Source organism: Oryx dammah, unplaced genomic scaffold (assembly GCF_014754425.2).
Source record: "Oryx dammah isolate SB20612 unplaced genomic scaffold, SCBI_Odam_1.1 HiC_scaffold_27, whole genome shotgun sequence".
Taxonomy (NCBI): Eukaryota; Metazoa; Chordata; class Mammalia; order Artiodactyla; family Bovidae; genus Oryx; species Oryx dammah.
Genome location: NW_024070211.1, coordinates 38,254,137 through 38,280,502, shown reverse-complemented (window position 1 = coordinate 38,280,502; position 26,366 = coordinate 38,254,137). Strand labels below are relative to the sequence as shown.

General features: G+C 37.1%; 1 protein-coding gene across 39 annotated transcripts in view; it reads left to right on the top strand.

Moving 5' to 3' along the window:
- MAP2 (microtubule associated protein 2) overlaps positions 1-26,366 on the top strand; it is a 299,075-nt gene that overhangs the window by 218,504 nt on the left and 54,205 nt on the right. For 38 of the 39 annotated variants that reach the window (XM_040228612.1, XM_040228647.1, XM_040228625.1 and 35 more), the window contains one exon: positions 2,209-2,493. In XM_040228612.1, coding sequence (XP_040084546.1) covers positions 2,232-2,493 — 262 coding nt within the window. In that variant the 5' untranslated portion in view covers positions 2,209-2,231. Of the gene's footprint in view, positions 1-2,208; positions 2,494-8,943; positions 9,145-26,366 lie in introns of those variants that run through there. The other variant, XM_040228635.1, reaches the window with a different exon arrangement.

Genomic DNA, 26,366 nt, shown 5'->3' with positions numbered 1-26,366 from the left:
ATATTAACAAGTCATGTACTTCTTTGTGGGAAAGTTTTCCTATTTATAAGTGTTCACTCTGCACAAAAACAATAGTTTGGACCATTTAAGAATGTGGGAATCTTATTTAAGCTGTTCTGGTAAAGAAAAAGTAAAGAAATCAAGGCATGTAAAGGTAAGGATGCTGAACCAACAGTCTCACTAGCAATAAAATATTGTGATCAAGGTCACAGTTTGAATGTAGATCATTTTTTCAGCCCATTAGATATGTGGAGATGCCAGAACAACTCAGAAGAAACACAGTCCTCAGCCTCCCAATTTAGGTCCTTTCACGTTTGACTACAATACAGCAGCAGAGTGGGATCTAAAACATTGCAGAACCATCTTTATAAAAGATGCTGTTTTCAGATGTACACGTGGAGTGGTTAGTTCCTAGGACACTCCTCCCATTAGGCTCTCCTGTCCCAGAAATTGGCTGTGCCTGTCTTGGAACATTCATTCATTTCTCTGTGATACATGGGCAGAAATTTGCAAGTAACTCTTACTATTGGACTTACCAGGTTTTCAGGCTCCTCTTCCTACACCAACAATTCCAGAAAAACTACTGAAAGTATTTTATATGTAACTGGTGGTATGATGACTGTTAGTATTGTTATAATAACAATGGCAAAAGTATAAACTACTACTTATTGAGCTCGCTGGGGGCTGTGCTGAGTCCTTACTTTGTTTAAATTTGCAACAAAGCAATAAACTAGGCATCATTGTCCTCATTTTACAGATAAAGATACTCTTCTATGCATGCAGTTCTTTATACATCGTCAGTGATGTGGGGATGCACTTTGATTTATTCAGAAGCCCTTCAATCAATGTTTTAAAAACTAAATTGCTTAAATCCTGTTTAAATGCTCATAGGGAAGATAAGTATAACCCTTATGGGAAGCAATTGTGGGGGTGTGGAGAGGGGCTTTGGCATTGTCAAATTAGTTCAAATGAGTTAACTCAATGTAGTTCTTGGTGTGAACAGAAAATTAGAATAGGGACCTTAGAATAGCATTGAAATTCAGTAAAATAATAATAATAAGATTCTTGCTAGAAATCTGATAGAAAGCTTACTTCCGTGACAGCTTTATTTATTTGTGATGTCTCTAAACAGAACTTGGTAGCTAGAATTGGATTTGTTTTCATAGAATTTTTGTTTGTTTATTTGGAGGATTTGGTTTGAGTTACTATCTTGAAAAAAAAAAAAAAGGAAAATGTTCTTAGCTTCCGTCAGAGATTCTGATTCTCTTATGTCGTCATCAGGGTGGGGACAATAGACCGTCAATAAAGCTACATTGCTGGCAACAGCATTTCAAAACAGTGATGTATCACTTCTTGTCAATTAGATCTATAAATTCAGTGGCTTCAGCATATAAGTGAAGGCTGTGCAGTACCTACTGTTTCCTTACTAACACACGCAGAATACCTGCTCCACGACTTATTCAAACTTTACTATAATTTATGGCCACCTAATGAATATTAGTGACTTAACTGAATTGACTTAACTGTGAAATAATACTGTAAATTATGACATAGGCCTAATATTATATTTATTCTCTATGTAAGATTTATACTAAGAGAAAATATCATTCCCTTTTTAATCTATAGATAGAGCTTAGAAAAGTTAAGTCAAAACTCTCTTTCTCTTAATATTCAGTATCCAGAAAGATATATCTACCTCTGGTTTGAATTAAACATCTTTGAAACTGAAAGGACTAATATACTGACCATTGTCTTTTCTAGATTTCACAGAGTTGTGGTTTTAAAGAGTATTTGGAATAATTTTCCATAATCCAGCGTGTCCCCTCAGCCATTCTTTTCCCCACTGTTTTCTATCCAGTTTTCTCATATTACAGATTTTCCCTATTTTCCCTGTTGAGTCAATGTCATATGTCAATGAAAGTTAGCTCAGATATGTCCTTAAATGCCAAACACTAGTTTTAAAAAAGAGAGTATATGAAACTAATGGTGATCTTATATGAAAAAAATAAATAAATAAATATTCTGGAAAAGATCTGTTAAAAACTAAGGTGTTAACAGTAGCTACCTCTTGATATTAAAAGTGGGTTATTGAATGTGTTTTCTTGACCATTAGTTGCTGGTGAGTTTGCTGTCAATTTTCCCTATTTTAGTACTTCAGATAAGCTTTCTCCAAGGTCATGGCTGCCATTTTTCTTCTTCCAATCACAGGAAACATCCCAGGACATTGAAGAATGGCAGATGATCGGAAAGATGAAGCAAAGGCGCCTCACTGGACCTCAGCTCAACTTACAGAGGCATCCGCCCAGCCACACCCACCAGAGATCAAGGATCAAGGTGGGGCAGGGGAAGGACTTGTCAGAAGCACCAATGGATTCCCCTACAGAGAGGATGGAGAGGGCGCCTTTGGAGAGCACGGGTCACAGGGCACCTACTCAAATACCAAAGAGAACGGAATCAACGGAGAACTGACCTCAGCTGACAGAGAAACAGCAGGTAACTAAGGGCTCTTCTGTCACCAGTGCTTGCTTTGTGCTTTGAAGTCTGTTTACACTTAAAGTGAATTAGTTTACAGCCCTGATCTTTCACTAGTGCTAGGACTGAAATGCCAGTCAATCAAGGGAAATAGACACCAAAAGGAGAGAAAAATCGTAGGAACTAGCCTGACATTCCCCCAGATCAGTTATATTCTCAGTCTTACCTCCTTTTAAATTTTTAATTTATTTATTTTTGGCTGTGCCAAGCAGCTTGCAGGATCTTAGTTCTCCGACTGGGGATCAAACCCAGGGCCCTCACACTGAAAGCTCAGAGTCCTAACCTCTGGACCACCAGGGAATTTCCGTTTACCACCTTAATTTTAGTAGACAAATGGCTTGGTGTGTGTGTGTTTTGCTAATAACTGTCAGCATTGTAAATCACTGAAAAAAAAAAACTTCACTAACTGAGATTCTCTTGAATGATATTGGACTTAAATCTGATTAATTGATAAGAAGCACATTTACTTTTTAGGGCAGGAAGGAATGTAGAGTCTGTCTCCCAGCCTTTAAAAAGGAAAAAAGAAGGGAAAACAGCACATGCATACACAGGAACCATTTAATATTTCTTTGGATAGCTTTTTAAGAACTAGTATACAGATGCTTAAAGGATAACAGAATATAATTTAATCTTAAAGTATAATTTCTACCACAAGTTTGTCGATGATATTGTCATTAATGGCTTAGAGAAACATTTAGTTCAGTTCAGTCGCTCAGTCATGTCCGACACTTTTCTCTCCCACTGACTGCAGCACGTTAGTCTGCTCTCTAATGTTCTTTACCATTATTTTCCTTTTCTCTGTAATTCAGAATTTAGTGTGTTTGAAGACAGTAATTTGCAGACATGCTACTCCAAAAACAGTAAGTAAACTGCTAGTAAGAAAGGCTCTGTCTGCTTCAAGATCATCCCTTACTTATTCAACGGTTAGTTTTCTATACTCAGTTGGTTAGCCACACATCCGCTGTACACTCAGTTCAAAAAATATATTTAAATTTTAATGGGCAAGTATGAAAGGCATTTCAAATAACTGAGGAGAAATCACATACATACATACATACATACATACATACATACATACATACATACATACATAGTGTGATTCTTTTCATTTAACAAAGTATGTTGAACATTTTCTACGTATAAGCAGTACCAGGATAAGTGCAAAGAATGGGCTCTGAACTTCCCAGAGCAGTTGATCTAGTAGCACACATGAGACCTGTGTGTACAGCTAATTCAAATAAGAACACAGTACATTCAGTGCCACCTGAGAAGTATAGAAAGGCAAAGTTGAAGAGGGGTTGTTTCCAAACCAAGGTCCGAAATCATGTACAAAAGCATCTTGAGGTTCCACAGCAGACGCACAAGAGTGTGGCAGAGTGTTTTTAAATACTCAGATGAAATTCTGTCATATTCAATAGCTGTCAAATACTGCATGAACTATTGATTTAAGATAGTTTGGTTTCAACATTAGGTCATACCACATTCTTCTTCATGATGTCCTGTCTCTTTGAAGCTGTTATTTTGGGGTCTTTTCGAAGTTGCTGTGATAAAAAAGCAAATACCCTGCAGAAATGTATGTGGAACAGGAAAAAGAGAGTGGCAGTGTCCAAGCTAATTCAAGGATTTGAAAAGCTGTCCAGTGCCCGATAGGCACCCATGTCCCATTAGTAAGAAATTGTGGTTAAGAATGAAATAAAAATACTATTTTTACTTTTCATGGTTACAGGGAAGATTAACTGAGATAGAGTATATAAAGTAAATGACTCAAGAAATAGTGTCTCTACTATTGTTATTGTGATTATCAGTGGCGGTAGTTCTGTTCATATAGACAACAGGACACCCTCGATCAGGAACTATTTTTCTACAGTCAAGGGTAATACAATTTGAAGAGAGTGCGACTTGGGTATCAGGAGCACTAACTGGGAAAATTTTGAAGCGACTGAGGCATGGCAAGTTGAGAACATGTTAGAAAAAAATGATTGTGGGAATAAAGGAGGTAATGTGAGAAACCAAGATTTTTCTCATCATTGTCCCCTGCAGCAGTTGACATTATACCTCAAAGACTCAATAAATGTGTGTTGAGTGAGCAGTTGAGTGAATGACACAAAAAGAAGAAAGTTCTTTTCAAATTAATGGGGAAAGCTATTGAAAAGCCTTAAATTTGTCTCTTGAACTCTCACCATTTGAGTCTCACTGACTATTATGGAGGCTTATTATATACCCAAGAAAAAAATCACTTGTAGCATGCTTGGTCAAGCAGGACAGAATCAACATCATTAACTATTTCATTTTTTCAATATCTTAATTAAGTATTTGAGAGCATCAGAAAAAAAATCTATTTGTCAGGTCAGTGTGGCCTTGCCAGCTTCTTTGAGAAAATAACATAAATTAAAAGGAAACTAACAGATGGTTCAAGACCATCCAGAGTTAATTTTGAATTCAGCTTAACATATATCAAATGAATATTACATTACCTTTGGGACACTGATTATGTAAATTTTATATGTATATTCATAGTGACAAAGGTTGTAAACAGTGATGTTTTCAATCCAAATGATGATGTAATTTTAAACCAGCCTCCCTCCAGAGAAAAGACTGAGTATTGAATCCATGAATCATCCATGTATGGAAGGCAGCAGGAGAGGAAAAATGTGAACTGTTATCTTCTCATACCTACAGAGGATTTTTTCAGTGATAAGTTAATGTGCAATTAAATTTCTCTCCAAGTTCAGTTCAGTCACTCAGTCGTGTCTGACTCTTTGCGACCCCATGAATCTCAGCACACCAGGCCTCCTTGTCCATCACCAACTCCCAGAGTTCACTCAAACTCCACGTCCATCAAGTCGGTGACACCATCCAGCCATCTCATCCTCTGTCATCCCCTTCTCCTCCTGCCCCCAATCCCTCCCAGCATCAGACTCTTTTCCAATGAGTCCACTCTTCTCATGAGGTGGCCAAAGTACTGGAGTTTCAGCTTTAGCATCATTCCTTCCAAAGAACACCCAGGACTGATCTCCTTCAGAATGGACTGGTTGGATCTCTTTGCAGACCAAGGGACTCTCAAGAGTCTTCTCCAACACCACAGTTCAAAAGCATCAATTCTTCGGCGCTCAGCTTTCTTCACAGTCCAACTCTCACATCCATACATGGCCACTGGAAAAACCATAGCCTTGACTAGACAGACCTTTGTTGGCAAAGTAATGTCTCTGCTTTTCAATATGCTATCTAGGTTGGTCATAACTTTTCCTCCAAGGAGTAAGCGTCTTTTAATTTCATGGCTGCAATCACTACCTGCAGTGATTTTGGAGCCCAGAAAAATAAAGTCTGACACTGTTTCCACTGTTTCCCCATCCATTTCCCATGAAGTGATGGGTCCAGATGCCATGATCTTTGTTTTCTGAATGTTGAGCTTTAAACCAACCTTTTCACCCTCCTCTTTCACTTTCATCAAGAGGCTTTTTAGTTCCTCTTACTTCTGCCATAAGGGTGGTGTCATCTGCATATCTGAGGTTATTGATATTTCTCCCAGCAATCTTGATTCCAGCTTGTGCTTCTTCCAGCCCAGCGTTTCTCAGGATGTACTCTGCATAGAAGTTAAATAAGCAGGGTGACAATATACAGCCTTGACGTACTCCTTTTCCTATTTGGAACCAGCCTGTTGTTCCAGTTCCAGTTCTAACTGTTGCTTCCTGACCTACATATAGGTTTCTCAAGAGGCAGGTCAGGTGGTCTGGTATTCCCATCTCTTTCAGAATTTTCCACAGTTTATTGTGATCCACACAGTCAAAGTCTTTGGCATAGTCAATAAAGCAGACTTTATATAGACTCCAAACTTTAGCTTAATAAAATAATAAATTATATTATTGATGGCTTATATGTAATTGTTCCACAAATTGCAAACAAAAATCATCCCCAGTAAAAAAGGAATATTCTTTAATCTTAGATGTGATCTTTAAAAATGCTATCCTTTGATGATAGAGACCATTGATTGAGCAGGCATTATATTTTGAGGTGATTATTTGAGTGAGGACCAGGTTATATATTACCCCACTCTTTCATCATTTTGTGTAATCTGTCAGTATATTGCAATTTCTTCTATATGGATGTTTTTCAGGATGTTGCAAACAGGAAACATTTCCCATGACATCCTCAGCTGTCTGTTACAATGTCCAGACCATGGCTGATCAAAGCCAAAGATCTTTCTTCTACTTTCCTTTTCTTCTACTTTCATTCTTAGAAATAAATCTTTTGTTCAACATTGTTTATTCATATCTATAAACAAGATCACATAATAAATGAACTGTAATCATCAACTCTCCTTCCTCTTTCCTTCATCAGAGGACACTTACTTTAACCAAAGGGCTGCCTCATTCTCTCTCATCTACCCCTTTCAGTGTTCACCTTCATGTCTGGACCATAATAACTTTTTTAATTTTTGAAGGTGCAAGGCCATAGTCAGCTTACCTTTGATCTTATGCACTAAGATGGTGGGGGAGGAAGCAGCGGGGAGGGGTTGCACAGAAAATGCTGGAAGGAAATAACACTTTATATTTAATTTACAACTTACTTGTCTAGATTTTTGTCTCTTACAATTTAAAGCTAATCCATAGAAAGGTAGATAGAATTATATACTCACCTAGTATCACATAACTTTTTACTTTAAGAATTTTTCTTATATTTACTTATTAAAGTGTCATTTTTAGAAGCCATGCCACTGAAGCCTAAAACAACAGAAGAGAAACCATAGAAAATCCATGAAAAATGGGCCACTTAGGAAAGTTATTGTTTGATAAGTGAATACAACATAATTCTGAAACAAGTCATTTTTAAATCATTTTCCACCATGGTTAATAAGAATAAAGGCTTGTAATAAACCCTTCTTCTCTTTTCCACCTTATCTTTATTGAGGAAAGCAAACAAAATGCATTTCAGTCCCCATAGAGTTTCAACTCTGGGTGATAATTAGGAGTCTCATATTTAAGCTTTTTATTTGTAGGTGGTGCTCAAATGCACATTACAATTTATATAAGATAACATCTGGGCTTCCCAGGTGGCAGAGGTGAAAGAATCCACCTGCCAATGCAGGAAATGCAAGAGATGCAGGTGCAGTCCCTGGGTCGGGAAGATCCTTTAGTGTAGGAAATGGTAACCCACTCCAGTATTCTTGCCTGGGAAATTCTATGGATAAAGGACCCTGGTGGGCTACAGTCCATGGAGTTGCAAGGAGTCAGAAAGAACTGAGTGACTGAATACACAATACGCAAGACAACATCCAGATAACTAAATGTTATCTTGTAAGATAACCTCTCATATTTCTCCTATTTATGGGTTTAGTGACCCATGCAGGATACTTGGCTAAAGCCAGCACACAGGTCTGCTTTATGGGGCCGTGCTCCTTCCACTGCCCCATGCAGCTAGACGCCCAGCAGCAACAATAACCAGTCATAGCCAAAGACAGTTCTTCCACTGCAGAACAGTCACATCCATGTGCCTTTCAGCATGACGGCAAATTTATTCCCAGTTTTCAGCTTGAATGGAGAAAGAAAGGCAATTCTGAGATGTTTACAGATGCCAAAACTTTGAAGTATTTAAAATCACACTTTTTAAGTGATTTTGACTATTCTGAGGTACAATGCTTTGAACATTGGTTAAAAAAAAAAAAAACAGCAGTGACAGTGTAAAGTGCCTTTGTGATTATCACAAGTCACCGCCAGGTGCCTCTTTTTGAGTAAATTTGAAGATTAAAGGTCAGTCCTTCGGCAAACTACCCCTTGATTTCCCAAGGGTTGCAGTGTTTCTCCAGCATTTCTGGGGCATTTCTCCAGGTCTGCTCCCATCAAAGCAGTGAGATCTGTAAACCTTTCTGGGTTATCACAGTCCCTTTTTCCAGAGCTTTCCAATGGAGATGCACCTTCTAAAGCTCAACATGCCCTTTCACATCCTCCTGATTCAAGCAGCCCAGTCATGAACATACTTGGATATCTTAAATTTTTTGTTGCTGAAATTATAAATTTCAGATTGAAAATGCATAGTGGAGAAAAAGGTTATCAGCAGTCACAAGCAAAAATATGAATATGCCTCTACACTTCTCTCTCTCCCTTTCTAATCTTAGAAAATTTTAATCTGCATTTTCTCACCCCATATTCCCCTCCCTCCATTCCCACATTTTAGATATGATGGTAGGAATCACCATCCCATTTAAACTATGGTATATTATACATAATATATATTAATGCACACAGAGCAAAATAGTGCAGAACCATTTCTCATGTGAAGTGACTGAAGCCGGCCCCACCACCCCTCAAGGCAAATAAATAGGCTGGCCTAACAATACAAAAGGTTGCAGATTTTCCTTTCCTTGTTGCCATGCCAACCACTCATTGCTCTGGCTGCCATTTCCCCAAGCTCCACAGAGGAGTGTGCAGAGCAGTTATTTAGCATTCAGGGTGGATCTGCAGAAAAGCACACGGCCTCACTGCAAAGTGTCTGCACCTGGCGGCGCCGGTGGACGAGGACAGAAAATGGGGATCTTTGCAATGTTTTCCTTCGAAAGGTTGGGCATCTGGGTCTAGAAAAAGTGAGAAAGACACGAGTTGCTAGAAAAGGCATGAGGTTTGTATTTGTCACGTTTGCTTTGTCCTGTGTTCTCTCTATACTGTTTGAAGCAGGTTTGGAGTATTAGCTTCAATCTTATGTGACTTGCCTTGTTGGTAAATAGAAGGGATCTGAACCTAGTTGGGGGCTGTCTTACCTGGACTCTATAGTGAAGAACAGCAGATATTGCTAAATACAGCTTAAAATGTTTTATAAATTAGAAGAAAAGATAGGAACCAGATACAGTTGTTTATTTAAATGTGCAATTGTAGGTAGTTCTATTAAAGAATTATCTTGTATCTTTCTTTGCTCTTCAGCCAGAATCTTAGAGTGGAATGTGATTGTTTGAAGCCAGTAATTATGAATCAGAATTTAAGGAAAACTTGGTTTCTCTTGACTCCTTTTAATTAAACCCAGTGACTCAACAAATAAAACCCATGATTTTATTCCTTAGAATTTTAATTGTCTACAAACAGTTCAAGTTGTGAAGGGTAAGGCTTGATCTAATGTAATATAATATAATATTTTAAAATTAACATTAATTTGCATATGCATTTGCAATGTATGTTCCCATACTCCCATGTATGTTCCTCCAGAAAATTCTTCCCATGCACTTGTGGAAATCATTCTCGTTTCTTTATTGTCTTGTTTTGGGTTAAAGTCAGAACTACATCATAGACACTAATATATATATATATATACATATATACACACACAAATACACACACACACATATATATATAATTCTCTTTGGTCCACTGACACTTTGAAAAATTATTGTTTGAATTTGAATCTTAATGCAACAGATTTGAGCTAAGGAGAGTTCAGAACTACTTATAAAAATTACTCTCTCTTGTTTCTAGCTGTAAATATAATTTAATAGCATTGTATTTTTCACTTGAGCCTTTCTCATAACCTATATTTTTTTCAAGACCTTATCAAATTTTCTCCTAATTTGCTACCACATTGTATCATCATATTTTTTTCAATGTATCCCAATTATTTGAGGTTTTTTAAAATCTCCATTTAGAGAAGATTTCTAAACAGTTCATAAAATCTTTTTTGTTTGTAGTAAATAGATGACAATAATCAGTCATGGAAGCCAGTCTTCCTGATTTTTTTTTTTTTTTTTGGACCCTCTAAGCCTGTTTCAGTGAGGATTATGCATGACCTGTATATGTCCCTTGTTCAATTGCTAAGAATTCTCTCCTCCCAGAAAATAAAAGAGAAAAACCTTAATAGTAATTTGGAACAAATAAATTAATATCTGGAGAATATTCTTCATCAGTCACTAAGGTGTGTTTTTGAAAAGTATGAGATATATATATATTTGATTATATTGCTTGCATATACCTGAGAAAAATGTCTGTCACTGTATACCAAATATCCCCTTGAGGGTTGGCTTCAGGTTTGGTTTTATCACTACTGGGAGGTTAGTAGGTCAGGGAGTACCTAGCAGTCACTGACACCTCCCTCTTGTCTCCCCAAGCTACTTGAGATGAACCGACTTTCTGCTTCAATGTATCAAGCCCTCTCATTCCCTCACACTTCACTGCACCTTAGCACATTACATAAAGCACTGCTTTGATTGTCAGGGGAGTCTGGAAATTCATACCAGGAGCAGATGAACAGAACAACGGGTGCAGCATTGCAGACCTGGTATTTTAAGCATGATCTGACTTGACATCATGAGTCCTGCGGGGGAAAGGACACCAAACCGCCCAGTGCCCTCCCTCTATGTGACTCGCCTTACAGAATGAGTCACGGTTCAGCAACACTCAGAGAAAACAGAGTTCTAAACCCAGCAACGCTGATGAGCAGAGAAAGAGGGAAGCATAGGTTCTAGGCTCTCACGGCAGCTTTTAACAAGTATGCAAATACTAGGTAATGCTAGTATGCAAATGTTAGAAAGGAGAGTTAAATGTCCACTTTTACAATTGATTTCATCAATGCTCAAACTTCAAAAAACATTAGGCAAAATGGGTACTAAGGGAGAAATCAATACATGATTCAGAGAAAAATGTTGTGTAACAGAGATGATTCAGCCTCAGCACCCTGAACATTAGATTCAATATTTTCAGTCCAGGTTTTGTGTTTGGAAACACAGGTCAAGGTAAGGCTGGGAGCTGAGCACCTCTGATTCTTGCATAAGTAACTCCAGTATGAGTAGTCAGTTCTCTATTTGAACTAACAGTGTTCTCTTTTGCAAACCTAGTTAATTTGCCCAAGCAATCTGTTCTGGTTTCATTCAAATGCCACATCATGAAACAAGTGGCAAAGGACTCATTTGAAAGGGTACGTGCAACAGAAGAGATGATCAGAAATCCATGATCAAAGGTCCAGAACTGATTCATTTTATTCTCTCAAGTGAATCTCTTCCTTTTACAAATACCTCTGTGTACCATTTTATGTCTTGCTAATAGCCCTGGGTGTTCATTGGAAGGACTGAAGCTGAGGCTGAAACTCCAATACTTTGGCCACCTCATGCAAAGAGTTGACTCATTGGAAAAGACTGATGCTAAGAGGGACTGGGGACAGGAGGAGAAGGGGACGACAGAGGATGAGATCGCTGGATGGCATCACCGACTCGATGGACGTGAGTTTGGGTGAACTCCGAGAGTTGGTGATGGACAGGGAGGCCTGGTGTGCTGTGATTCATGGGGTTGCAAAGGGTCGGACACGACTGAGTGACAGAACTGAACTGAATAGCATTGATCATAAATGTTTTGAGGTGGAAGCTGTGCTTCATTCATCTCCCTGTTCCTTCTGATATATAATGTAATGCTTATACTCCATCAGTTCAGTTCAGTTCAGTTGCTCAGTCATGTCCGACTCTTTGCGACCCCATTAACTGCAGCACGCCAGGCCTCCCTGTCCATCACCAACTCCCAGAGTTCACTCAAACTCATGTCCATCAAGTTGGTGATGCCATCCAGCCATCACATCCTCGTTCTATCAAATGAACACCCCTGGAGTTCTAGGCAGTAATACAGATTCAAACAAAACAAGACATAAGATCATAAAATTAAGGATAATCATGATTGCAGTGGGCAGTGAGCACTCTCCTATAAACATCATCTGTTATTTTCTAGTTATTTAGTTAGAAGCCCTGTGAATCAAGACTATATAATCATATTTATTCACTCAAAGGTTAACCTTAAATTCTTTCTGAAACACTGAATCCTTTCTGAAACAAGGCAGAGAAATAAGCAAATAAATTAATAAATGTGTGCATGTGTGCATGTCTACAGACTGGCATCCCTTTGTAGTTCAGTTCAGTTCAGTTGCTCAGTCGTGTCTGACTCTGTGACCCCATGAATCTCAGCACGCCAGGCCTCCCTGTCCATCACCAACTCCCGGAGTTCACTCAGACTCACGTCCATCAATTCAGTGATGCCATCCAGCCATCTCATCCTCTGTCGTCCCCTTCTCCTCCTGCCCCCAATCCCTCCCAGCATCAGAATCTTTTCCAATGAGTCAACTCTTCGCATGAGGTGGCCAAAGTACTGGAGCTTCAGCTTCAGCATCATTCCTTCCAAAGAAATCCCAGGGCTGATCTCCTTCAGAATGGACTTCTTGGATCTCCTTGCAGTCCAAGGGACTCTCAAGAGTCTTCTCCAACACCACAGTTCAAAAGCATCAATTCTTTGGCGCTCAGGTTTCTTCACAGTCCAACTCTCACATCCATACATGACCACTGGAAAAACCATAGCCTTGACTAGACGGACCTTAGTCAGCAAAGTAATGTCTCTGCTTTTCAACACGCTATCTAGGTTGGTCATAACTTTTCTTCTAAGGAGTAAGCGTCTTTTAATTTCATGGCTGCAGTCACCATCTGCAGTGATTTTGGACCCCCCAAAAATAAAGTCTGACACTGTTTCTACTGTTTCCCCATCTATTTCCCATGAAGTGATGGGTCCAGGTGCCATAATCTTTGTTTTCTGAATGTTGAGCTTTAAACCAACCTTTTCACTCTCCTCTTTCACTTTCATCAAGAGGCTTTTTAGTTCCTCTTCACTTTCTGCCATAAGGGTGGGTGTCATCTGCATATATGAGGTTATTGATATTTCTCCTGGCAATCTTGATTCCAGCTTGTGCTTCTTCCAGCCCAACGTTTCTCATGATGTACTCTGCATAGAAATTAAATAAGCAGGATGACAATATACAGCCTTGACGTACTCCTTTTCCTATTCGGAACCAGTCTGTTGTTCCATGTTCAGTTCTAACTGTTGCTTCCTGACCTGCATATAGATTTCTCAAGAGCAGGTCAGGTGGTCTGGTATTCCCATCTCTTTCAGAATTTTTCACAGTTTATTATGATCCACACAGTCAAAGGCTTTGGCATAGTCAATAAAGCAGAAATAGATGTTTTTCTGGAACTCTCTTGCTTTTTTGATGATCCAGCGGATGTTGGCAATTTGATCTCTGGTTCCTCTGCCTTTTCTAAAACCAGCTTGAACATCAGGAAGTTCACGGTTCATGTATTGCTGAAGCCTGGCTTGGAGAATTTTGAACATTAGCGTGTGAGATAAATGCAATTGTGCAGTAATTTGAGCATTCTTTGGCATTGCCTTCTTAGGGATTGGAATGAAAACTGACCTTTTCCAGTCCTGTGGCCACTGCTGAGTTTTCCAAATTTGTTGGCATATTGAGTACAGCACTTTCACAGCATCATCTTTCAGGATTTGAAATAGCTCAACTGGAATTCCATCACCTCCAGTAGCTTTGTTCGTAGTGATGCTTTAGTTGGTGCTAATAAATATTTTGAAAGTGAGATGAAGAGAGATCCTAAAACTATCACAACACTACGAATCAGCTATACCCCAATGCAAAATAAAAAGTTCAGAAAAAAGAAGAAATAGGAAGAGAGAAAGTATTCATGTTCAATTTTGAGAATGGAAATTACATAAACAAAATAGGGCTACAAAAACTTTGAATATATTTGTATAAATATTGTGTAAGCAACATATTTGTGGGAAAGATGATGTTAGGAATATTGGAACTAAAGAGGCAGATGGAGGAATATGGGAGGAGGCTGGATTCAGAGTAAAGACTGTAGAAGTGTTGACTAGCTCAATGAAGTTGGAATTTTGAAATACTGTTGTAAAGAGAGTGTCATGGAGGGATATAGCAGAAGACTTGTTATGTTCTGCAAAAGGGAGGGAAGATTTAGAGTGAAGAAAACATATCTTTGACTTAAGATAGAAGTAAGACATCTGATTAGAAATACAATCTTGATGATGAAAACACCTGAACTGGGGAGAATATAAAAAATCAGGATATGACCTTTCTGAGACACATCCATAATCTAACAGCTAAGAAGTACACAGATTGGACAACTTTTCTTGTTCATTCTTGAAAAATAGAGTCTGATGTAAGAGTTGATACTGAAAATGATACTGAAATATCCTGCAAACAGAACTCTAAAATGCACACCTTTGTTGATCTTCTGGCTTTAAGGAAAAGATTGCCTCACTACTATAAATCAGAAGGCCACATAAATTTCATTTCTGACAAATGGACAAACTGAATCTTAAAGAAAATGGATGCTCTAAGTCATAGACTTAATTATTCTTCATTAAAGGAATATAGTAGTATTGTCTTGGAGAGATGTTATATATCCTATTTTTGAAGGTCAATCTAATTAATATATCACCAGTGTTCTTTTACACTGCTTCATCTTTGAGTCTATAAAATTACTTGAAAATGATAAGTTCTTAGGTAATAAACAGCATTTCCCTATTGAATAACAGGGATATTTATTCACTAATTTTAGGAAAAATGTTTCATTTTCAATCAGACACACTTCTCTAGTTTTCTTATTTTAAAAAATCTTAAAAGCTGCATGTAATTGAAGATTTTCTTTCCTTTTTGACATACTAAAATAAAAGATGCTCACATTTACATTTTCTAATTTTAATTATTTCAGTATTTAAAGGACAGTATTTAATTAAACTACTGTTAATTTTATAAGCAGTTTTTAAAATGAATCAGTTCTTTGGATACTTTTTTCTCCTTGTTGCATTTCCATGCTACTATTCTTTATCTTAAGCTAAAGTGTAGGATTTTTTTCTTTAAAAATTATTATTGGTTTTTTGAAAAATCAAGATTTGTGACTAAAGTATTGGAAAGATTGGAATAAACCTGTTCTCCTGCGAGCTTTACCAGAATTGATTTTTCTCAAAAAAAAAAAAAGTCACTAACTTGGCCTGTCTCACAAAGCATGTAAGACAATTCTTCCAGGCCAGTTGTCATCCAATTCATCTGTCTTGATTGTAGTAAAAAAAGAAAAGAGAAATGAATTTGAAGCAAGTACAGATGCCACTTTCAAAAGTCGCATTTTAGGAGAGGAAGTTCGTTCAATCAGGATAACGGTGATCTCTGTCCTCTTGAAAATAGTTGCCATCCCACCTTTGACAGTTTTAAGTATGATATATCACCCTTGGCACCTACAGTTTGCAATTATTTCTAGAGGTATGCTTGCTATCAATGAGACCCTCTACACAAAAGAGATATAGATTGAGATAAGTAAACAACACTGAAGCAAAATCATCAATGTAAAATTTTATTTCAACAGATAATTAGAGCGTATTTTCTAAAGTAGTATTTGTATGTTATTTGTAAATTTCTGAAGATTACTTTGAAATTACTATTAATTGTTTTTGTTTATCTTAACATAAACTTTTTGTATCCCATAGTTGGAGAGAAATTCATTTAATAGGATGTTTCATGGAATGCATTAATCAATCCAGAATACAAAGGATATTTTTATTCTAGAATAATTTTTGGCATAAATTTTTAAATTCTATTTAAGTCTTTGCTTTTTACTGTCATAATAGTATAAATATAATGTTAGACTTGACACTTATTTTCTAACTTAAAAAAATTATTTTCTTATTTGCAAATTCTCTTGATTTTGATACTCAGAACCCTGGAAAAGATCCTTAACTATCAACAATTTTGCTTTTTGGAATTTTTCCAAAGAAACAGTCCTCTATATCTTATATTATGGCTGAGCTCTAGTTAACAAACATTATTAAAGACTAAAAGAAGGATGACTCAAAATTATCTCTTTCTCATTTTTTGTTTTCTTTTCTGTCATAGCATTTTAGTTTTCAGAATTTCATAATGTAATTAATTCCACTGTCCCTTTTCCTGCAGTATAATTGAAACATGGTTCTTAGGTTATATATATTCAGTTATAATTTGTAATGATAAAGAATTACCGTATGTACTTAGTGACTTAAAAGTCTGCCAAGTCCTTTCAGGACTGATATAAAGAGAACATTTGTGAACAACATTTTATATAACTCCAGTGCTAAAAATAAAATAGGCAGTTGTAAAACAGAAACACTTAAAATACTTACATTTCATGAGCGATTGACTAAGAAGAATCAAATAAGGTGGATGCTGTATATTATTATTTACACATTCATTCTTAGAACTATGTTAGGACTAGAGGCTTAAGCAAACTAATTACACAGAAGTCATGTTGGTCTATCTGTTTGCTGATTGAAGGTACACTATGATGTACTGTGACAAAAGTAATCTTCCCACCACATAGTTCCTAAATTCTGTAGGGTTCTAGGTCACAAGCCTCCAAAGATTGAAAATTATTACCTTGTGGATGAGATGGAGCCAACAAAATGTAGCTAAGCTGATGATTTTTACCTTTTTATTGTAACAATTTTTCCCTAGATGAAATCTTTCAGTTTATAGAAGTAACTGGTAAAGACTCTTCCTGATATATAGAGCACTTACACTTTAAAACTTTGCTCAATGATTTTTTTCTTTTTTGGAATCTAGAATGTTTTTCCATTTTTTTCATTGTGTTCTCTGTCTCAGACATTCCTGGTTTTGCAACTGTAGAAACAATAATTTCCCCATATGAAATCTTAGACTTGCGCTGGTGCCGAAGTCTTTTGAGGTACCAAAAACAGATAAAACTTTGAAGACACAGATAGACCTTTATGTGCATGAATGCTGGCACATGCATAGATTGACACACACACATACACACGCACGTGTGCAAGTGCTGTTCTGCACACACAGTACATTTTGTATTGTTTATCATGCAGTTACTCTAAGGATGAATTTTTTCCATCTCTCTTAGTTGTACTGATATTTCATCTCTTCATTAATGTTATTAATAATGTCTCCTGCTACATTCCTTTGTGTGATATGCTCAAGACAATACAGACAGTAATCCAGTTTATCTCACGTCTACAAGGAGTAGTACAGCTTTAATGGTTTTGACAAAATGCAAAACCTGAGCATTACAAGGCTCTAAAGCATTTTATCAGTTCCCTCAGTGCCTCAATTATTGTACTCAATTTATTGATATTAAGCAGTTTGAAATTTTCAGAGAGCCATATTCCCCAAGACATTTCTTTCCCAAATTAATTTAGAATCAATAAAATATTGCAAGCTGATTTAATTAGTAAATGTTTACTATGAAATAGAAACAACACTGCAAATATGCACATATTACTGCAGTTAGATCTTCCAGTACCACCAACAGCACAAACCTTTCATTAGAATATATAATTATAAAGCTAAGCAACATCTGCTTGCTATATTTCTTCTGCTGTACCCTTAAAACTAGAAGTTAAATTTCCCAGTAGGTACTGTTTTTGATTGGTGCTTTGCCTTTCTAATTACTTTTGGTTCCATCTATGTTGTTCTTAACTTGCAATATCCTTCTACTGATAACCATCTTAATTTACAAAGACTTTTCCCTTTGAATAAATTAAACATTAGGCCAATTCCATCCAAGTTCTAAGAACTTCATTCGAGTAGATTAAATTGGCCATCTAAACAAGATTATGGATTCAAGCACATAGGTTGAAATAGGGAAAAAAGAGAAAGAGGGAAAATTCTCCTATAGTCATACACTGAACTCCTAATCCTAGCCCAAGTGGTTGCAAATGCCTTTCAGAAGAGGACCATGTGTGTGACTGTGAATGTATAGATCAGCCAAACTCTGTGGCCCTTACTAGAAAAATCTTAAAAAACAAACAAACCAAAAAAAAAAAAAGGAGCACCATCTCTTGCTCATCTTCATAGCCTTGGTAATGACTAAGCATAGTTACATCATCTGGAGTGGGTACAATATAACTTAAATTTAAGTATCTTTCCGAATGAACTTTGTGCAGTCATGATTCCTCATCTTAAATGCATTTATCTCCATAAACTAACATTACTGCAAAGGCGTTTTCCCTCATAAATTTATCTTGTTTTAGTCAGTAAATCTTTGGAATTCATCTTTGAAGGAAAAAGCTGGTACACAGAGATCTACAGCTGTCGTGTTGGCCGGGTGGCTAGGGTGACCCTTTGAGATCAATGGGAATCTGATTAGGAAGGGATATGCCAATGCTGGCCTCTTTAATAAGTACTAAGGTGCCAGAGAAACAAACAAAACCACCACCACAACAAAAACCAATCTGCTCTTTTAATTTCCTTCATCAACAGTTGATCATGGGTAACAGCTTCAGAGAGACCATTCACTCTCCAAATTAATCTGGAGCAGAGGCAAGGAACTTTCCTTCTTTCCCTGTTTTTATGAATTTATCTAGGGTATTTGTTTAGCCGAGCACTTCAAACACAGTGCTTTCCTTGTCGACTAGTTTCCATCAGCAGCAGCAATTAGCTTCAGTTTCCTAGGCAACCATTCTCTACCCCACTGAGAAAAACCTTTTCTTGACAGGAGCATTCTGTCTAAAATTGTTTTGTTTTCCTTCTTTCATGAGTGTACGGTAGGCTTTGTCATTTCTTTTAACATAGCACAATTATACTTATTATTCTTAAAAGCAAAAACACTTTCTGGCTTTTATATTCCATATGGTTGAATTTATTGTCAACGTCTCTTACTTTTCTCTTAACCTGAAAGAAATCAACAAAAATATATTCTCAGGCATATGCCAACTTGCTTGGATTTTTTTTGTTCACGGTGTAATCAGTGAGCCTTTACATATTCAAGTTATCTCAGCTGGTTGTGATGAAAACCCAAAAGGTACACATTAAAAATCAGATTTCTTTGTATGCCAACAATGTCATATGTTGCTCAGAACCAGGTTGGAATTGTCAGGGCCACTGAGAAAGTTTTAGCTCCATTGTTTATAAATCAAACAAACAATATTGATAGGTCAGTATAACAAAATAACTAAACCAAAAATAGGTGCTAAAAACAGGGCCTGACACTGGCAACAGAATTTGACGTGATAAAATAATGTGGCCAGAAGTGCTGTAGCTTGAATCAGCGTCAGGGAAGAAACTGGAGGATTGCAAACCGACTGTAAGTGTTGAATATCCCTGGGTCGGGAAGACCCCCTGGAGAAGGAAATGGCAACCCACTCCAGTACTCTTGCCTGGGGAATCCCATGGACAGAGGAGCCTTGTCACAGAAGAGTTGGACACAACTTAGCGACTAAACAACAGCAACATGGTGTAAGGATAGAGTAAAATCTACCTTATCGTTTTAGTTTCGAGAATAACTGGCAGGAGGCTGATACAGTCTGTTAGACAATGACCCAAAATTCAAGCAAGAAGGTACTCACTGGGAAAAACGACAAAATTGTCCTAATGTAGGACAGAAACTGTCGGTCTTTACCTACATTTTGTCAGTCAAATGAGGATAGTAGACTTGATGATAACAAAACTGTGAGTGTGATTAAAATAGTAATATAATTTAAATAAGCACTTTATATATATATATATGTATATATATGTATTTCATTTAGTTGTCCCAATATACCAAAAGATGAATACACTTCAGTTCCCCTTTTTAGATGTGGAAACTGAAGCTTAGAGAGAGTATTTACTTGCAATGAGTAAGACCTAAAGACAGGGCTTGATTCCAGATTTTTTAACACCAGAATCTGCTGCTGTTGCTAAGTCGCTTCAGTCGTGTCCAACTCTGTGCGACCCCATAGACGGCAGCCCACCAGGCTCCCCCGTCCCTGGGATTCTCCAGGCAAGAACACTGGAGTGGGTTGCCATTGCCTTCTCCAGTGAATGAAAGTGAAAAGTGAAAGGGAAGTCGCTCAGTTGTGGCCAACTCTTCGAGACCCCATGGACTGCATGCAGCCCACCAGGTTCCTCCATCCATGGGATTTTCCAGGCAAGAGTACTGGAGTGGGGTGCCACCGCCTTCTCCGCACCAGAATCTACTATGATATAAAATATCTGTACTACATTGATATAAATCAAAATGATATTCTAATGAGACAGTAAATTGCCTTTATCCATGATTTTGCTAGTTTTCCAAGTTGGAAAATATGTTACTGTGTGGAATATATAATATTGACAGGAAATAGAAGTGCCTAGTGTAGCAACTTGTTTAATAACCTTGTATTGCAATATGATGTTTATTCATTATGTAGGAGAATGTAAGTAGCTTAGCATCATATCTCCAAGGTATTATCAAGTGGGTTTCTGTGGATGACAGTATGTCTCAGTTTCCTATACCTATTTACTTCTGTTGGTGGTATATGCTTCCACCAATAGATTTACCCAATAACAAAAATAAACATGCTTTCCAGAATTCAGTTCAGTCTCCTGAGGACTGCTTTGATCCTCTTGTGAATACCAACCCCATGTCTGTTATTCAGAATATGTTTACAAGACGGACTTCACTGTTTTACCTGTAGCTGTTTATCTCTTATATTGATGATACAGTGTCACCTGTTGCTCTGTTACCTGGGTTTTATCTTTAAATCCTTTATTTTATATAATCCTATAAGTAATGGCACCCACAAGTACTCTTGCCTGGAAAATCCCAGGGATGGAGGAGCATAGTAGGCTAAAGTCCATGGGGTCTCAAAGAATTGGACATGACTCAGTGACTTCACTTTCACTTTTCATAAGCAATAACATGATTTAAAGGTTATAAAATGGATTTGTTTTAAAGAAGTTACTTTTAATGTTTTCAGTCTAGCTGATTTTTAGACAGATCATTTATCAGATTAGTTCCAAGTTATCCATTCATTTTGCTTAGGCATGACAAGACTTTATGGCCACAACATGAGCTATTTTTGTATTAGTTATAAAAACATAATGAAACTGCTGGTAAAATTATACCAAGTTAATATTCAAGTACTGGTTGAAAGGTTTTCACTGAAATTCTAAATCCTTGACATTAACAAAATAAAGAATAAAATACATATTACACAATGTCCTTAAGACAATTTCTAACATAGACTAAAAATGTCCACTTCTGAAAATTTTAGATGTTCAAAAGAAACATAACTGATTCTTTCAGAATTTCAGATTACAGTAAGATGTGTCATGTTTTCAGCTGTGACTTCAGTTCAGTTCAGTCGCTCAGTTGTGTCCTACTCTTTGTGACCACATGGACTACAGCAAGCCAGGCCTCCCTGTTCATCACCAGCTCCTAGAGTTTACCCAGACTCAAGTCCGTTGAGTCAGTGATGCCGTCCAACCATCTCATCCTCTGTCGTCCCCTTCTCCTCCTGCCTTCAATCTTTCCCAGCATCAAGGTCTTTTCTAATGAGTCAGTTCTTCACATCAGGTGGCCAAAGTATTGGAGTTTCAGCTTCAACATCAGTCCTTCCAATGAATATTTGGGACCAGTTTCCTTTAGGATGGACTGGTTGGATCTCCTTGCAGTCCAAGGGACTCTCAAGAGTCTTCTCCAACACCACAGTTCAAAAGCATCAATTCTTCGGCTCTCAGCTTTCTTTATAGTCCAACTCTCACATCCATATATGACCACTGGAAAAACCATAGCTTTGACTAGACAGACCTTTGTTGGCAGAGTAATGTCTCTGCTTTTTAATATGCTGTCTAGGTTGGTGCTAACTTTTTTTCCAAGGAGCAAGTGTCTTTTAATTTCATGGCTGCAGTCACCATCTGCAGTGATTTTGGAGCCCCCAAAAATAAAGTCTGTCAGTGTTTCCACTGTTTCCCCATCTATTTGCCATAAAGTGGTGGGACCAGATGCCATGATCTTAGTTTTCTGAATTAAGCCAACTTTTTCACTCTCCTCTTTCACTTTCATCAAGAGGTTCTTTAGTTCTTGGCTTTCTGGAATAAGTGTAGTGTCATTTGCATATTGAGGTTATTGATAGTTCTCCCAGCAATCTTATTTCAGCTTGTGCTTCATCCAGTCCAGCATTTCTCATGATGTACTCTACATATAAGTTAAATAAGCAGGGTGACAATATACAGTCTCGATGTACTCCTCTCCCAATTTGGAGCCAGTCTGTTGTTCCATGTCCAGTTCTAACTGTTGCTTCTTGACCTACATACAGACTTCTCAGGCAGCATGTCGGGTGGTCTGGTATTCCTATCTCTTTCAGAATTTTCCACAGTTTGTTGTGATCCACACAGTCAAAGGCTTTGGCATAGTCAATAAAACAGAAGTACATGTTTTTCTGGAACTCTTGCTTTTTCAGTGATCCAGTGGATGTTGGTAATTTGATACCTGGTTCCTCTGACTTTTGTAAATTCAGCTTGAACATCTGGAAGCTCATGGTTCACGTACTGTTGAGCCTGGCTTGGAGAATTTTGAGTATTACTTTGCTAGCATGTGAGATGAGTACAATTGTGTGGTAGTTAGAGCATTCTTTAACATTTCCTTTCTTTGGAGCAAAAGCAAAAGCAACACCTATTTGTGGATGTGACTGGTAATGGAAGTAAAGTCTGATGTTGTAAAGAGCAATACTGCATAGGAACCTGTAATGTTAGATCCGTGAATCAAGGCAAATGGAAGTGGTTAAACAGGAGATGGCAAGAGGGAACATCGACCTTTTAGGAATCAGCAAACTAAAATGGGCTAGAATGGGTGAATTTAACTCAGATGACCATTATATCTACTACCATGGGGAAGGATCCCTTAGAAGAAATGGAGTAACCATTATAGTCAACAGAGAGTCTGAAATGCAGTACTTGGAAGCAATCTCAAAAACGAAAGAATGATCTCTGTTCGTTTCCAAGGCAAACCATTCAATATCACAGCAATCGAAGTCTATGCCCCGACTAGTAATGCTGAAGAAGCTGAAGATGAAGACCTACAAGACCTTCTAGAACTAACACCCAGAAAAGATGTCCTTTTCATTATAGGGGACTGGAATGCAAAACTAGGAAGTCAAGAAATACCTGGAGTAACAGGCAAATTTGGCCTTGTGAAGATCCATGTTAACTCTCAGTGAAGTATAATGAATAGTACTTTGTCAATTTATGCATAATCTGTATTCATCTTTAATCTTCTGAATGACTAAATCCTACTCAAAATTTTATATGTATAATGTTTGGAAGGAAAAATTAACAACAAAAAAATAGAAAGTAAGAAAGGGAATAAGAATGTAGAATAAGTAAGCAATGAAGGATTAAAATGTAGTCTAATCTCTTCATCACAGAAAGAATGTTTCATGTTGCTCATTGTCCTCAGCAGTAAATAAGGGTTATCATGCTTCTAGAAACAGTCTAGAAGACAGACCCTCGATAATTGGGACTTACTGGCTGAATCTAGAGCAGATGGTAGCCCAGAACGTACACAGCCAAAGAAGTTTGTATGAAGCCAGAAAATAAATAAGTAATGCCTCTAGCTTTGTCTATGGAAAGAAAGCAACAGTAACAACCAGAAAAACTGGCCATCAACATAGGTAATCACAGAGTAATCATACTATCCTATAATTCAACATAAATAGCCTCGTTGGGCTGGAACTCTTACTGCATATCACCATTGCTCTTTCTTTAAGTAGAAATATAAAAGTAAAAAACTCAGACAAATGTATGACTGAGAGAAAATAAAAGCATCTTGGTGAAGAACTAGTGGGAAACCTTCTTATTTGAGTTCTTGATGTGCCAGGCCTGTTGTATATTTGAGTTCCTCACAACAACCTCTGAGATGGGTATTACTATCATTTCCATTTTTTTTTGGTTGAGGAATTGAAACTCAATGAGTTCGAGTAAAATTCCAAAGATGAAGTAACTAGACGGTACCAATGCTGGAGTTTATGCCCACATATCTCTGTTTTAAAGTCCGTGTGACTTTGTCTAATTTACACTATAAAAGATAGTAATATTCTAGATAGATAGAAAGATATGATAGAAAGGTGGATGGAAGGATGGTGGTATTTAATAAATACTTGTAGAATGAATATATATAATTTTGTAATTAGCTATAATTATATATAATCACACCCATTGTAACTCTTATCATTTTTATAGGTCTGATTTTTTGACTGTCCTCCTTTATCTTTTGTATATGTTTGACATGTTTACCATTAGTCTTCCCTGAACTTTACCTGAACCCTGAGTAAATTTGCCCCTGTTCCAAAAGCCAGGCTATAACGATGAGGCTCCCTCAGGAGATCTGCTGATTAGGCCTCCATTAGGAAAAGGCCATCCTTCATGTGGGAAGCTGCCATCTCTACACCAATGACAGCCTTTGCTTAGAGAAAGATTTTTAAATTGACTGGACCATTTGAAACCCCTGAGCAACCCTATATTTGTGTTTTCCTGAATAAAGTGTTAAATTATAATAATATTAGAAAATACACTTATTTTCTAGTTTTTAAGTTTTAACAATATTATTCTGGAATATAACGTGTCATGAACTTGGTTCCCACACAGCCTATTTGATTATTCTAAATTAGCTTTCTTATAATCTGTGAAATTCCTTTGTAAAAAAAAAAAAAAAGATCGGTTATCCTAAGATTGGGCTAAATTATTTTACTAGTTTTGATTAAATACCTACAAATATAAACTCAGCTTATTCAACCATGAAACTCAAACACATTTAAATTAATGTTCTTTGAAACAGCAAACCCAATAAAATGTCCTGCTACTTTCCATCTAAATTAATATTGTTTTGCTAAAAGTAAACTATCACTCATAAAACATGTGGTACTAGCTGATATAGTGCATTTTACTAAAGTTGGCCCTGTCTAAACTGATTGGAGAAGGCAATGGCACCCCACTCCAGTGCTCTTGCGTGGAAAATCCCATGGACAGAGGAGCCTGGTAGGCTGCAGTCCATGGGGTCACTAAGAGTCGGAGAAGACTGAGCAACTTCACTTTCACTTTTCACTTTCATGCATTGGAGAAGGAAATGGCAACCCACTCCAGTGTTCTTGCCTGGAGAATCCCAGGGATGGGGGAGCCTGGTGGGCTGCCATCTATGGGGTCACACAGAGTCGGACACGACTCTGCAAAATGGGAACATTTAGACAAACTTCTCTCAAAGTTATTTTAGCTATAAAATTGTGTGATACTATGAATTAAGTTGTATAAGTTAAAACATCCTTATAAAGATGAATTGTATCTTTGCTACTTGATACTGTAATTATTCCATACTTGTTTTTGATAGTAAAGAAAAAGGATCCTTCATCATTGAAATTAAAGAGTGCAAAGTAGACTAATATCCTTGTGGTAGATGGTTTTTTATAAATATGATGGAAAAATTCTGTAGAATTTTATCTCTAATTTAGAAGTGACTTAGCAGCAGCAAACTGATTGGAGACAAGTTATGATTCAATTTTCCCTTTATTTATCTCTGTTTAGAATATTTTGAAAGCCTGTGCATTGCCTAAAGATGTCATTTGACCTACACCTCTTGTAAATGCATTCTTTATTAAGTCCACCTGTGTTCTCATTAGCCAAGAATGTGTAAACTAATTCTCCATGGTGTCAGAATTATTGTAAATATACTCTCAAGCAAAATGACTGGTATAATTCTGTAGCTCACTTGTAATTTGTTCACATAAATTAGCAGATATTTGTATTATTTTTATTGGACTGTCTTCCCAATTTAAACAAATTTAATTTCTTAACTACTCTCAGATCCTGGAAAATTCTTCAGAAAGTACAGAAGAATTTTGGAACCCCATTTAAGAAATACTTTTCTAGAATGCTTCAAAATCTTAAGAATACAATAAATTATATAAATGGGGGGGGTTAAGTTAGTAAATATAGTAACAGGCACAGATTACTTCTGAATTTGTGTAAATATTATGAACAAGCTTTTGGTGTTGATTTTTCATCCTTTCAAAAAATTGTGTCAAAGGTCCAATCTGGATGAAGTTCACTGAGAGAAGCTTTGAGAATTGCAACAATGCCAGAGAGAAAATCCTTGACTTGGGAAACTACATAGTAGTGGAGATAGGGCTTGTATACCAGCACAGTTTCACACAAGATAAATTTCCTAAGTGCTATCAGGAGACACTAATGTGCATAGCGCCAACAGGGAGATGCAGGAATGATCCAGAAGATGCATT